The sequence below is a fragment of the Pteronotus mesoamericanus genome, unplaced genomic scaffold (genome assembly GCF_021234165.1).
Source record: "Pteronotus mesoamericanus isolate MK-2021 breed Mesoamerican mustached bat unplaced genomic scaffold, CSHL_Meso_final contig_25, whole genome shotgun sequence".
Lineage (NCBI taxonomy): Eukaryota > Metazoa > Chordata > Mammalia > Chiroptera > Mormoopidae > Pteronotus > Pteronotus mesoamericanus.
In genome coordinates this window covers 16,385,610-16,399,357 of record NW_026555105.1, presented here as the reverse complement: position 1 = coordinate 16,399,357, position 13,748 = coordinate 16,385,610, and the positions used below count along the sequence as shown (strand labels likewise).

The window sequence follows — 13,748 nt, the reverse complement described above, 5'->3', positions numbered from 1 at the left end:
ATAATAGGAGTGCTGAGACAAAGGTAGATGGCCCAAATGAAAGAACAGATCAAAACTCCAGAAAAAATACAACTGAGTGATGAAGACATAGATAATTTATCAGGTGCACAGTTCAAAACACTGGTAACCTGAATGTCACTGACTTAGCTGAGTATGGTTGTAAAATGGAGGAAAAAGTGAAGGCTATGCAAAGCGAAATAAAGAAAAACATATAGGGAATCAACAGTGAAGGGAAGGAAACTGGGACTCAAATCAATGATTTGTAGCACAAGGAAGAGATAAATGTTCAACCAAAACACAATGAAGAAACAAGTATTCAAAAAAAAAATGAGGAGAGGAATTCCAAAAAAAATTAGGAAACTCTGGGACAATTTTACACGTTCCAACAGCTGAATCATAGGGGTGCCAGAAGGAGAAGAGGAAGAGCAAGAAACTGAAAACTTATTTGAAAAGATAATGAAGGAGAACTTCTCCAATCTGGTGAAGGAAATAGACTTCTAGGAAGTCCAGGAAGCTCAGAGAGTCCCAAAGAAGTTGGATCCAAGGAAGCATACACCAAGACACATAATTACATTATCCAAGATTAAAGACAAGGAGAGAATCTTAAAAGCAGCAAGAGAAGTAGAGAGTTACCTCCAAAGGAGTTCCCAGAAGACTACCAGCTGATTTCTCAAAGGAAACCTTGCAAACAAGAAGGGGCTGGCAAGACGTATTCAAAGTCATGAAAAGAAAGGACCTACAACCATGATTACTTTATCCAGCAAAGCTACGATTTAAAATGGAAGGGCAGATAAAGGGCTTCCCAGACAAGGTAAAGTTAAAGGAGTTCATCATCACCAAGCCCTTATTATATGAAATATTAAAGAAACTTACCTAAGAAAAAGAAGAGGATCAAAACTATGAATAGTAAAATAACAGCAAACTCATAACTATCAACAAATGAACCTAAAAAAGAAAACACAACCCCAAAACAAAAACAAACTAAGGAAATAACTAGAACAGAAACAGAATCACAGAAATGGAGGTCATATGGAGGGCTATCAGCGCGGGGGCGGGGAGGAGAATGGGGGAAGAGGTAAAGGGAATAAGCAGCATAAATGGTAGGTACAAAACAGAGGGAGTACAGGAAATGGAGAAGCCAAAGAACTTACATGTATGACCCATGGACATGAACTAAGGGGGGCGGGGAGTGCTGATGGTTGGGGGGAGGGGTGCTGGGTGGAGGGGAATAAAGGGGAGAAAGAAATGGGACAACTGTAATAGCATAATCCATAAAATATACTTAAAAAATAAAATAAAAAACAAGATATGCTATTTTATAACCTAAAACATGGTGTAGCAACTAGAGAATAAAATGTTATTCAGAGATGGCACAGTAAGTCACTGGAAAGAAATATGTTATAGAAACTATTTTATACTAGATTACTAATCAGGAGATCCAAGTTGCCACTTATTGTGTAACATTGTCCAAGGTAACTTTCAGCTCTAGGCCTCAGTTATTCACCTACTGTAAGGATCATGTTACTTTAAAGTACCAGATTAGAGGTACCACAGGGGTAGGGGTGGAAATGGTGTTGTCACATTAATAGTGGGAGGAGCTAGTTTACTACAAATGGTCTCTAAGACCTTTTCCAACTTTTTTACAGCCAATGTATACATATGAAGTTGGAAAGCTGATTATTATAAAACTAGAGAATCCAGAGAATAGGCATAGAGCTGGAATTTACTACTTCACCAACGATGATGAGCACTGTTAGCTTAAAGCACTTAAAGCAAACTAAGGATCAAGTGCAACAGATTTTTACTGAATGCTTCAAATATAGGCAACTAATGCAAAGAACTTCCCCCAGCTTATACATTACCTTTGCCATGATGTAAAAGGCACAAAGAAGGAGCTGATCCAAATGTCTATCTTTCATTAGGTCAGGGCAGTGAACTAAAGTGAATTCAAAACACGTCCATATCTTCCTTCGTAACTCATTTGAAACATCCAGTTTTAAACATAAATCACGTAAGCGTACACTTGCCAAATGATAGACCTAAGATGGAAGGTAGCACAAAAAAAGATTGATGCAAAAAAAAAAAAAAAAAAAAAGGAAAAGTAAAAATAATTTCTTAAACTTACATCTTACCATCAACATGGGCTTTCAGGTCAAGATTAACAAGCACCTAGACAGCTGATACCTTAAATTACATAAAATTTCAATTCTATAGCACTAGTTCACTGCTAAGGAAATAGATTAAAACAAAATTCTCTTTAAAAAAACTACCTTAAAAATTATTTTTGAAAAGATAAAGGTCTCCTGCTACTTTATGCTGCCATCTATGTAAAGTAAGAAACACTAAAATGTAGAATTTACCTGCATTACAACCATTATGAATATGTTATTTTTCAAGTGTTCAAACGTATCTTTTTTGGGTGGGGGAGGGAGGTTCAGCTAACATTGCTAGAAAACCTAAAATGTCAGAAAATAAATAACTAAAATGAATGCATGACTCAAAATGAGTCAGAAATCAAAACCATTTAAAGAATTTCCCATATAGTCTACATTGTTTTTATGAACATATGAAAGGGATGTTAAATGAAATACGTGGATTTTTTTTTAAGTGTGTCAGTGTAAATTCAGTGCAATGCCCTGAGACTTTTATATATATACTAGTCTATGAATTGATACTATTCATAGTAACTAATTCCTTCATACTAAGGAAATAGTTACTTCCTTAGTTTGTTTTTGTTTTGGGGTTGTATCTAGTAGTCGTATGAATTGATACTAATGGAAATGACCCAAAGGTCCTGCAAGATTCTAAAATGGCTTCTAATCATCTCAGAAGCATATGTTTTACTGTTTTAAGAAATGGTAACCTTGCTGTGGTAATCCTAAACCACACTATTCCGTTCAAACTAAGTCTTAAAATTTAAATGTTCAGGGAAAAAACTGAAAAAGAGTAAGGCATCACTTACAGAAAAGTATCTCTGGCAGGGAAAAAAAATCCACAAATTAGAGTTATCCAATACATGACTCTGATAGAGAGTGAGAGAGACAAGGGGTTGACTCCAAACTACCCGTGATTAATTTTATAGCAAATCATTTTCTTCATCCCATCCCTTTGTTTCTGGAACTACCGGGGCCAGAGCAGTGAGAAAGATGCCAGAACTTTACATTCATGAAAGAGGTAACAGATACAGCCTTAGATATGATTAAATATAATATGTAATTAAATAATAATTATTAGGTGTCTTTTACAGAGCTGATCCAATGCCTTAAAGATACATATTTTTTAAAAAGATTTTATTTATTTACTTTTAGAGATTGGGGGAGGGAAGGAGAAAGAGAGGGAGAGAAACATCAATGTGTGGTTGCCTCTCGTGCACCCCCTACTGGGGACCTGGCCCACAACCCAGGCATGTGCCCTGACTGGGAATCGAACCAGTGACACTTTCATTCACAGGCTGGCACTCAATCCACTGAGCTAATCCAGCCAGGGCTAAAGATACACATTTTTAAAAAAATACATTTTATTGATTATGTTATTATAGTAGTCCCACTTATTCCTTTTTTACTCCTTTCCACCCGGTACCTCCCAATTCCTGCTTGCAATCCCTCCCCTTAGTTCAAGTTCATGTATATAGGTTCTTTAGCTACTCCATTTCCTATAGTGTTCTTAACATCCTCCTGCCTATTCTGTACCTACCAATTTGTATTTCTTAATCCCTGCACCTTTTTCCCCATTCACCACCATCCCCTTCCAAAATGATAATCCTCCAAATGATCTGCATATCTATGGTTCTGTTTCTGTTCTGCTGTTTGCTTAGTTTCCTTTTTGGATTCAATTGTTGATAGCTTACATTTATTGCCATTTTAATGTTAACAATGTTTATCTTCTTTTTCTTAAAGAAGTCCCGTCAACATTTCATGTAACAATGGCTTGGTGATGATGAACTCCTTTAGCTTCACCTTGTCTGGGAAGCACTTTATCTGCCATTCAATTCTAAATGACAGCTTTGCTGGTTACAGTAATCTAGGTTGTAGGTACTTGCTTTTCATGATTTTGAATACTTCTTGCTAGTCCCTTCTCAGTTGCAAGGTATCTTTTGAGAAATCAGCTGGTAGTCTTCTGGGAGCTCCTTTGTAGGTAACTCTCTCCTTTTCTCTTGCTGCTTTTAAGATTCTCTATCTTGAACCTTTGGCATTTTAATTATGATGTGTCTTGGTGTGGTGCTCTTTGTGTCCCTCTTGTTTGGGACTGTGCTTCCTGGATTTGTATGTCTGCTTCCTTCATCAAATTAGGGATGTTTTCTTTCATTATTTTTTCAAATAAGCTTTCAATTTCTTGCTCTTTCTCTTCTCCTTCCGGTACCTCTATGATTCAAGTGTTGGTATGTTTGAAGTTGTCCCAGAAGATCCTTACCATATCCTTGTTTATTTTGGATTCTTTTTCCTTCTTGCTGCTCTGATTGAATGTTTTTTTCTTCCTATCACTAATTTGATTCTTGCCTTCATCCACTCTATTGTTGGTTCCCTGTAAATTTTTCTTGATTTAACTTAGTGTAACCTTCATTCTTGCTTGGGTCTTTTTTTATGCCGTTGAAGTACCCAATGAGTTTCTTGAGCACTTTAATAACCAGTGCTTTGAACTCTGCATCTGATAGGCTGCTTATCTCTATTTTGTATAGTTCTTTTTCTGAAGTTTTGTTCTGTTCTTTCACTTGGGCCATGTTTCTTTGTCTCATTTTGGCAGCCCCCCTGTGTTTGTTTCTATATATTAGGCAGAGCTCTTAACTCCATGTCTTAGTAGTTCAGCCTACTGTAGAAAAGCACACCAGTAAGTTGGACGGGAGGGAGCCTTAGGTAATCTCCAGGGTGGAAGAACCCATGTGAATCAGGTTGATGGAATCTCTGATATGGTGACACCATTCTGTGGCTCTGTGTGTGGGAGGGCTCAGAAAGGGGACAATGCTGCTGCCTGGCCTCTAGAGTTGGGGGTGGGGATCTGTATCCCAGCACTCGCCCTGATGCCAAACACTTCAGTTTCTCCCCATATGCCACTGGTGCCCTTCAGGCTGCTGCCCTGGTGCTGGAGACAAGAAGAAGTCTGCATAAGTCCTAAGTCCATTATGGGCCCTTTAATAGGAGATGCCTGAGAATCCTGCATTTTCTTCCATTGCCTCAACCCCCACTTGTTTTATGGGGACTTATCTTCCTCGCACTGGAAACCTGGGGTAGGTAGTCTGGTGTGGGGCTGGGTTCCCTTGCTCCTGAAGTTTCCCTCCTGATTTTTACCCACCACATGCGGGTGTGGGACCACCTGTTCCATGTCTCTGTGCATCTCTGCCCCTCCTACCTGTCTGGACGAATGACTTCTGTAATTCCTTGGTTGTTGGACTTCCATATAGCTCAATTTTCTGGTGATTCTGGGTGACACTTGTAGTTTACTTGTAACTTTTGCTGTGGCTGTATGAGGAGGGTATTGTGTTTACCTACGCCTGCATCTTGACCAGCAGTCCCCAAGATGCACATATTCTGAAAGGCTTCTTCTAACAAAAAATTCACAGTAGCCCTGGCCAGGTGGCTCAGTTGGTTGGAGCGCCATCCAAGCACCAAAAGGTTGAGAGGTTGATTACCCAGTCAGGGCACATACCTAGGTTGCAGTACGATCCCTGGTCAGGGTGCGTACGGGAGGCAACCGATCACTGTTTCTCTCTCACATCAATGTTTCTCTCTCTCTTCTGTCCTCTTTCTCTAAAAGCAATAAACGTATCCTTGGGTGAGGATTTAAAAAAAAGGTTAAAATCGTATGTTTGATGTTATATATATTTTACCAAACATTCAAAAAAGAAAACTAAAGCTGCTGTTACTCAATCTTTTTTGCAGTGATTAAATGAGATCTTTTTAGATGCTATAAAATCACATACCTTTCTATAAAACAGTGCTAAGGACCCAGTTCTCTTTGGCCTGCTCATTCCAGTTGGATGTACCTCTTGTGCTTTAATCAGATGAGTTTGTTTTGGAGAAGCACCAATCAATGACTGAGCAGTAAGTGATACCGGACTCTCGACTCTGGACTCCTGAGTTGTGTTCATGGAAATTGGTATCAGCGTGATCTCCCCAGCATCATTTGCAATACCTAAATGTACAAGCAAGAGTTCTATTTTAGCAAGAAGCTGTATGTGCTCCAGAAAAGTAGTCAATTATATTTATCCATCTAAGTGTATAAACATAGGAATATGTTAGTAAAGGAGAGGAAAGCCACAAAAATAGTAATTCTAAGTTATAATATTATTTCCTATGCTCTGTTTTGTTTTGAGCACTTAAGGAAACTTTTTAATCAAAAAACAACACTCTTGATCAATATACTCATTTGTAAAGCACAGATAAGAGAATAAGTCCTAACAAGAAGGGTACTATATTTATAAAATGTGAAAATTCAAGAAAAAGTACAGGTTTGAAACGAAAGGGTGTAATACAGGATTTTTAAGTCGGTGAAACTATTCTGTGTAATATTATAATGGTTGATAGGTGTCATTAGACATTTGTGAAAACCCATAGAATACAATATCAAGAGTGAACACTGATGTAAACTTTGGACTAGCGGTGATAATAATGTGTCAGTGTAGGTTCATCAGTTGTAACAAATGTACCCTTGATGGTGAGGGAGGCTGTGTGTGTTCGGAGGCAAAGAATATATGGGAAATCTCTGTACCTTCCACTCAATTTTGCCATAAACCAAAACTACTCTAAAAAATAAAAATAGTTTTTAGGTTCAGGAAAAAATCCTGGATTAGCAAGGTCATGTGATCCAATCCAGTACGATATTTCTTAAATTTTATTGAATTCAGAAAAAATATAAAATAAATGCATTAAAATGTTACCATGCAATGGGATTGTAACTTTATGTCCTGTTGTCCCCGTTACTATGGCTGTGGTCATTGTTAAAAGACTTTGCCCAGGTGAAATTGATATGTTTTCTGCTGTAATGCTTGAAGAAGGAGCAATTTTCAATTTTTTTCCTTCTGTTATAATCCTGTCCAAAAGCACTTCTTTTGTGGGCTCCTCCCCAAAAAGTCTTCTCTTAGCACTCCCTGCGGTGGGAGAACTGTAGCGTTCATGAACAGAAATTGGAGACAATGGTTGCATATCTAATGAAGAGAAAAATAAATTTGAAACAGTTTGATATGTATTCCAAAATAATGAACCAGGTTTACTCATTCATTCAACAAAAAGAAATTGAGTTACCATTCTAGGCAATAGAAATCCAACAGTGACTAACATAGCTTCTGTCTCATAACAAGTCTAATGGGAGAAAAAACCCTGCAGTTAAGTCCTTACAATAAAATGTGAAAATGATAGCTTAACTTCCTGGTTTCTTGAACTTCTGCCTACACTAAAGGAGCAAAATGTTAAGGGTAAAGTAGAAGCTTTATCCCCCCAGAGCCAAGGTTTGATATTATTGTTTTCTAAAAATGTTCCACTGTTTGATTCTCTTGCCTGAACCCTTACAAGAAAATAACTTTTTCCTTTAAGTATAAAAATAATATATGCCCTGAATGTTTATAGCAGCATTATTCATAACAGCCAACCAGTGGAAATAATTGAAATGTCCATCAACTAATGAATAAACAAACAATATCCATTCAATAAAACATTATTCATCCATAAAGGTTAATGAAGTGGTGGTACATGCTGCAACATAGGTATATCTTGAAAACATGCTAAATGAAAAGCCAATTACAAAGTCCACATATTACACAATTCCATGTATATGAAATATCCTGAATAGACAAATTCATAGATACAAAAATTAGATTAGTATTTCCAGGCGTTTAGGGGAGGAAGAATTGAAGAGTGACTGATATGAAATATGGGGTTTCTTTATGGAGTGATGAAAACATTCTGGAATTAGATAATGGTAATTGTTATATAGTCCAGTGAGTATTCTAAAAACCACTAAATTGTATACTCTTAAAGGATTAACTTTATGGTATGTGAATTATACTTCAATAAAAAAAATTAACTGAAAAAATTCAAACAATACTAAAAACTATAATGGAGGAAATAACACTCAAAATCCCACTGCCTGGAATGAATCACATTTTGGTGACTATTTTTCATGATCTTAGCTCTCAGATCTTTAGCTAGATGGCAAGTAACATACACACACACACACACACACACACACACACACAATATACATATAAATTATAGTCAAAGATACATACTCGCAATTCATGCTTTGTACAGTTCCAATATGCAGAAATTTCAGTGATTACAGTTTAAATTAACAATAGCCCTAGCAAAACAGTTCAAATTTCAGTTGCCATGGTATATTAACTATAAATTGCATAAATTACAACTTCAGTCCATAAATCATTATATACATAATAGCTATACAACATGATCAGTGACCAATCATGTCACTTCTTTCAAAGTCTGTTGGTGATTGGTCAGGGCACATCTGTTATTCATTTCATGCATACAGCAAAGCATACAGTTAGGTTGCCACCTTGTCTCCCAGTGATAAACCCACACAACATTTTACAAAACAGACAAATGAAAGAGGGAATCATCCAAAAAAAAAAAAAAAAAAAGATTAAGAGCAACAAAGAAATAAAACGTGATAATGCTGAAAGTGAAATTAAAATAGAGTGCCAATGAAGTTATAAAAGAAAAGCAGAACCTGGGAGTTTTTGTTGACATGCCACTGTTCAAGAGATTGCATATGTAAATAAAATTACTCTGTAAAGATCAAATTTATTGATATAAAAGGAAAGCCATGCCCTGGCTGATATGGCTCAATGGATTGAGTGCTGTTCTGAGAACCAAAGGATCACCAGTTCAATTCCCAGTCAGGGCAAAGGCCTGGGTTGTGGGCAAGGTCCCCAGTTGAGAGGGTGCGAAAGGCAACCACACATTCATGTTTCTGTCCCTCTCTTTCTCCCTCCCTCCCCGCTTTCTAAAAAGAAATAAATAAAATCTTTAAAAATAGATTATATTCAAAATCAAACTGGACATCTTATTACTTTAACATAAAAAAGCATAAAACAAGCCATACTATGATGCTGATGTAAGCATTAAGCCCCCTTCAAATTCTGATGAAGAAATTAATAGTATATTAATAAGACTTGAACCCTAGCCACGTGGCTTGGTTTGTTGGAGCATCATTCCATACACCAAAAGGTTGTGGGTTTGATTCTTGGTAGGGCATATACCTAGGTTGCCAGTTCAATCTCCAGTTGAGGTGCGTATGGGAGGCAACAGATCAATGCTTCTCTCTCACATTAATGTTTCTATCTCTCTCTCCCCTTACTTCCCTCTAAAATCAAACATATCCTTGAATGAGGATTAAAAAAAAGAAAAAAAAGACTTGAAATTTTCTCTGAAAAATTACCCTTGTTATTTTTCATTGTTTTGCCAACGTTGAACCTACCCTTTCGAAGACTTCCACTGTCTGTCCGAACTTCTTTTACCCTCGGATGCATTAACGGAGACATTGGCATCATGGGAAGATGTCCCTGTATATTTCCCCCATTTCCTGTTTCAAAGTTATTTGGAAATATAACCTGTTAAAAACAAAAGCCCTTTGCTTTACATACAGATAAACCTACTGATGAAAACTTGTAACCGAAAAAAAAAAAAAGACTTCTTAATTTCTTTTACTATGTAATATCCCTTTCCTTTTTTCTTCACAAAACATAGCAACTTATATAAAGTGCTCGAGAGTTAATGTTGTCAAATATATGTAAAGAGTTCATCTCACTTAATCTTATAATGTATCTATTTATCAACAATTAGAAGTAAACCTATGAGGCAGGCACTATCATTCTCCACCTAGAGATGAGAAAATTGAGGCTCAAAATGTGGAAGTAGCCCAAAACTACACTATTACTAAGTAATAGAGGAAGAGCCTCAACTTAAAACATTTTCCTTAAATTTCATAGCTTTTTAATCACTTTCCCAATGGATTTTATAATGAAAATATTGATGAATACTAAAGATTGCCCCATTAATCACAGTGCTACAAAAGATGAAAGACTCATGGAAGAGAGATTTTTTAAGAAACCATTTTCTTTTAAGTTCTTCCTTAGAAGCGGCTAGTTCTTCCTGGCCTTGGGGAGTTCCTTCAGTAGTTTGGGATTAAGGAGAAGTTTAAGTTTAAAGTATAAGGAGACCAAAAAGCAAAGAGGAATGAAAAGAATAACAGAGGTGAAAGGAAAAAATCAATTTCTGGCTTTTGGCCAAGACAGAGGCGTAGATAGATACACTTTGCTTCCTCGCACAACCAAAAGAAGGATAACAACCTATTTAAAAACAAAAAACGAGAACTGCCAGAAAATGGAACTGTACTCTACTTTACTCTATCCAGCAAAACTACCATTTAAAATGGAAGGGCATATAAGTGGAACCTAACCAACAATACGAAGATGCAAGGAAAATAAGACCAGCAACACTGAAAGGAAAAGAAACCAACAGAGACAAGAGGGAAGGAGGGAGGAAGGGTGGGGGAAAAGGAAGGGAAGGGGAAAGTCAAGGAACATAGAGCAAGGACTCATAGACAGAACCAAAGGGGAAGAGTCGAGGGAGGGAGGGAGGGGTAAGGGAAAGTGGTGGGGGGGTAGACAGAGACAAATGTATTTGAAAAAATAAATAAATTGATTTAAAAAAAATTAAAAAAATAAAATGGAAGGGCAGATAAAGCGCTTCCCAGATAAGGTAAAGTTAAAGGAGTTCATCACCACCAAGTCCTTATTATATGAAATGTTAAAGGGCTTATCTAAGAATAAGAAGAGGATCAAAACTATGAACAGTAAAATGACGACAAACTCACAACTGTACTAAGAAAAAACAACTAGAACAGGAACAGAATCACAGAAATGGAGGTCACATGGAGGGCTATCAGAGGGGCGGGGGAGGAGAAAGAATGGGGGAAAATGTACTGGGAATAAGAAGCATAATTGGTAGGTGCAAAAGACATGGTGAGGTTAAGAATAGTATAGGAAATGAAGAAGCCAAAGAACATACATGGATGCCCCATGGACATGAACTAAGGGGGAGGAATGCTGGAGGGTGGGGTGGTGCAGGGCAGAGGGGAATAAAGGGGAGAAAAAAAATGGGACAACTGTAATAGCATAATCAATAAAATATACTTAAAAATAAATTAATTAAAAAAATCTTTTTTAAAAACCCTCAATTTTTCACAGGATATTAAAATGTTAAATGTATTATTTTTGTATATTAGGCACAGAGTTCTGGCTTTTTTGTTCTAAATACTAATGAAAAGCATGGACATTTAAAAAGTTAATGATGGAATTAATGGTTTATTAGATATGACACCAAAATCATAAGCAACAAAAAAAAGGTAAATTATAAATCATCAAAATTAAAAACTTTTTTATTCCAAAGGACTTCATCAAGAAAATAAAAAGACAACCAGCAGAATGGGAGAAAAGTCTTGCAAATCATACGCTGCATGCATGGGTTCTATAGACAATATATGAAGAATTCCTATAACTCAATAATAAAAAGTAATGTAATTTAAAAATGGGCAAAAGATCTGAATAGATATTTCTCCGAAGAATATATATAAATAGTTACTAAGCACATGAAAAGATTTTTAAACATCACTGGCCATTATGAGAATACGAATATAAACTATGAGGCATCCCTTGATGCCCACTATAATGGCTAGAATCAAAAGGAAAGCCCTGACTGGTGTGGCTGAGTTGGTTGGGCATCACCCCACAAAGCGAAAGGTCACCAGTTCGATTCCTGGTCAAAGTATATGCCTGGGTTATTTGTTTGGTGCCAGGTCATGGCGCGTGCAATAGGCAACCGAAAGATGTTTCTCTCTCACACAGATATTTCTCTCCTTCTTTTTCCCTCCCTTCCCCTCTAAAAATAAGTTTTTAAAAAATCTTCAAAAAAAAAAAAAGATAAGTAGTTTGGAGAAGATGTGGAGAAACTGAAATTTTCATACATTGGTAGGGGGACTGTTAAATGGTGGAGCCACTTTGGAAAAAAGTCTGACAGTTCCCCAAACGCTTAAACAGTTACTATATTGCCTAGCAATTCTACTCCTAGATGCATACACAAGAAAAATAAAAACTTATCTCCACACAAAAGTGTTGTGCACGACTGTTGATAGAGGTGTTATTCTTAACAGCTGAAAAGTGGAAACAACCCAAATGTCCATTGACTGATAAATGCTATATCCATGCAATGGAATATTATTAAGTCACAAAAAGCAATGACAAGTTAGTAAATACAACATGGATGAACCTTGAAAACACTATGCTAAGTGAAAGAAGCCAATCATAAAAGAATATGATATATTGTATGATACAATTTATATGAAAGGTTCAGAATAAGTAAATGAACAGGAAAAAAAGTAGATTACTAGTTCCTTAGGGCTAGGGAAAAGAGAGGGTATAAGGAAGTGATAGCTAAAGGGTATGGTTTCTTGCTGAGGTGATAAATATGTTCCAAAACTGACTGTGGTGATGACTGCACACACAGTATTATCATATTAAACACCACTGACCTATACACTTTAAATGGGTGAATGTATGGTATGTGAACCATATCTCAATAAAGCCATTATTTTGTAAAATGATAGGATTATCAGCCTTGTCCTGACTCACTTCCTCACAAGTAGGAACTTTGTTTGCAGAAGCCTGGAGAACCTCCCATAGTGCAGAATTGTGATTCCATGCTAAGCTCTCCAAAATTTGTTCTTCGATGCTATTCAGGTGTTTCACCATGTCCCTGGAAAGTCCTTCCTCTGAGCGGATCATCACCTCAATAACCTGAAGACAAGAAAATTGAGACGTCAATGTAGTCTCAAGCAGTCAGTTCTAAACTGGGTGGGCTTGCATGTATGACAAGTTCTGGTTTTATTAATGACACAGAACCAAGGAAATCTTTGAAGGAGTTTTTAGGATCTTCAAAATACTTTCACATACACCACTGTTTTTCATGTTTTCTTTATACATGAAATACTAGGACAATGATAGGTGAAAACTGTTAACCTCCCAATAGTGATAGAAGTCAGGTGTTGAGTTCCCAGTCCATTGCTATTTTGAATTACTGCTATTTTCAATGTGAATTTTTGCTATTTTGAATTCACATTATTTTTCCTAATAGCCCAAAAGAACAGAATGAATAACATAAAGAAATTTTGTTTATATTGGGTTGGCCAGAAAGTTCATTTAGTTTTTTCTGTACGATAAAAGACACATTTTTCATTTTCACCAATAATTTTATTGATTTGGATATTTAGAGTATGTTGGCTATCTCCTGTGTGGTATAACACTGTTTGTTCTCAATATCTTATTTTGATGGCTATCGACTTCAGCTGGTCTACCTGACCATGAAGCATCATCCAGCAAGAAAGCTCCAGCACAAAACTTCACAAACCACCCTCGACAGGTTCCATCAATCACAGCACCTTCTCCATACACTGCACAAATCTTTTTTTTTGCATTTCAGTTGCATTTTCACCTTTCTTGAAATAATAAAGCGTAATATGCCACAATGCTGCTTATTTTCTTCCATCTTCAATATTGAAATGGCTACACAAAAATTCACCAATTTTGATAAATTTTTTAAAAAAATGCATGCTACTATGACAACTGTCACAATACAATCTAACAAAATTGTTTTGAAAGAAGTTAGAGACAAGTAAGCACTACTAGAGCCATCTTATCCTCCCCCCAAAAAATGAACTTTTTTGGCCAATGTAATATATATTAT

The 13,748-nt window shown here is 36.5% G+C and overlaps 1 protein-coding gene across 1 annotated transcript in view; it reads right to left on the bottom strand.

Annotated features, from left to right (window-relative positions):
* The window catches only part of RBL1 (RB transcriptional corepressor like 1), a 64,332-nt gene that overhangs the window by 13,585 nt on the left and 36,999 nt on the right, over positions 1-13,748 (bottom strand). The window contains exons 13-17 of the mRNA XM_054573786.1: positions 12,638-12,802; positions 9,427-9,559; positions 6,872-7,138; positions 5,915-6,126; positions 1,863-2,039 (exon numbers count right to left, since the gene is read on the bottom strand). Of these exons, the coding sequence (XP_054429761.1) occupies positions 1,863-2,039; positions 5,915-6,126; positions 6,872-7,138; positions 9,427-9,559; positions 12,638-12,802 (954 nt within the window). The remainder of the gene's footprint in view (positions 1-1,862; positions 2,040-5,914; positions 6,127-6,871; positions 7,139-9,426; positions 9,560-12,637; positions 12,803-13,748) is intronic.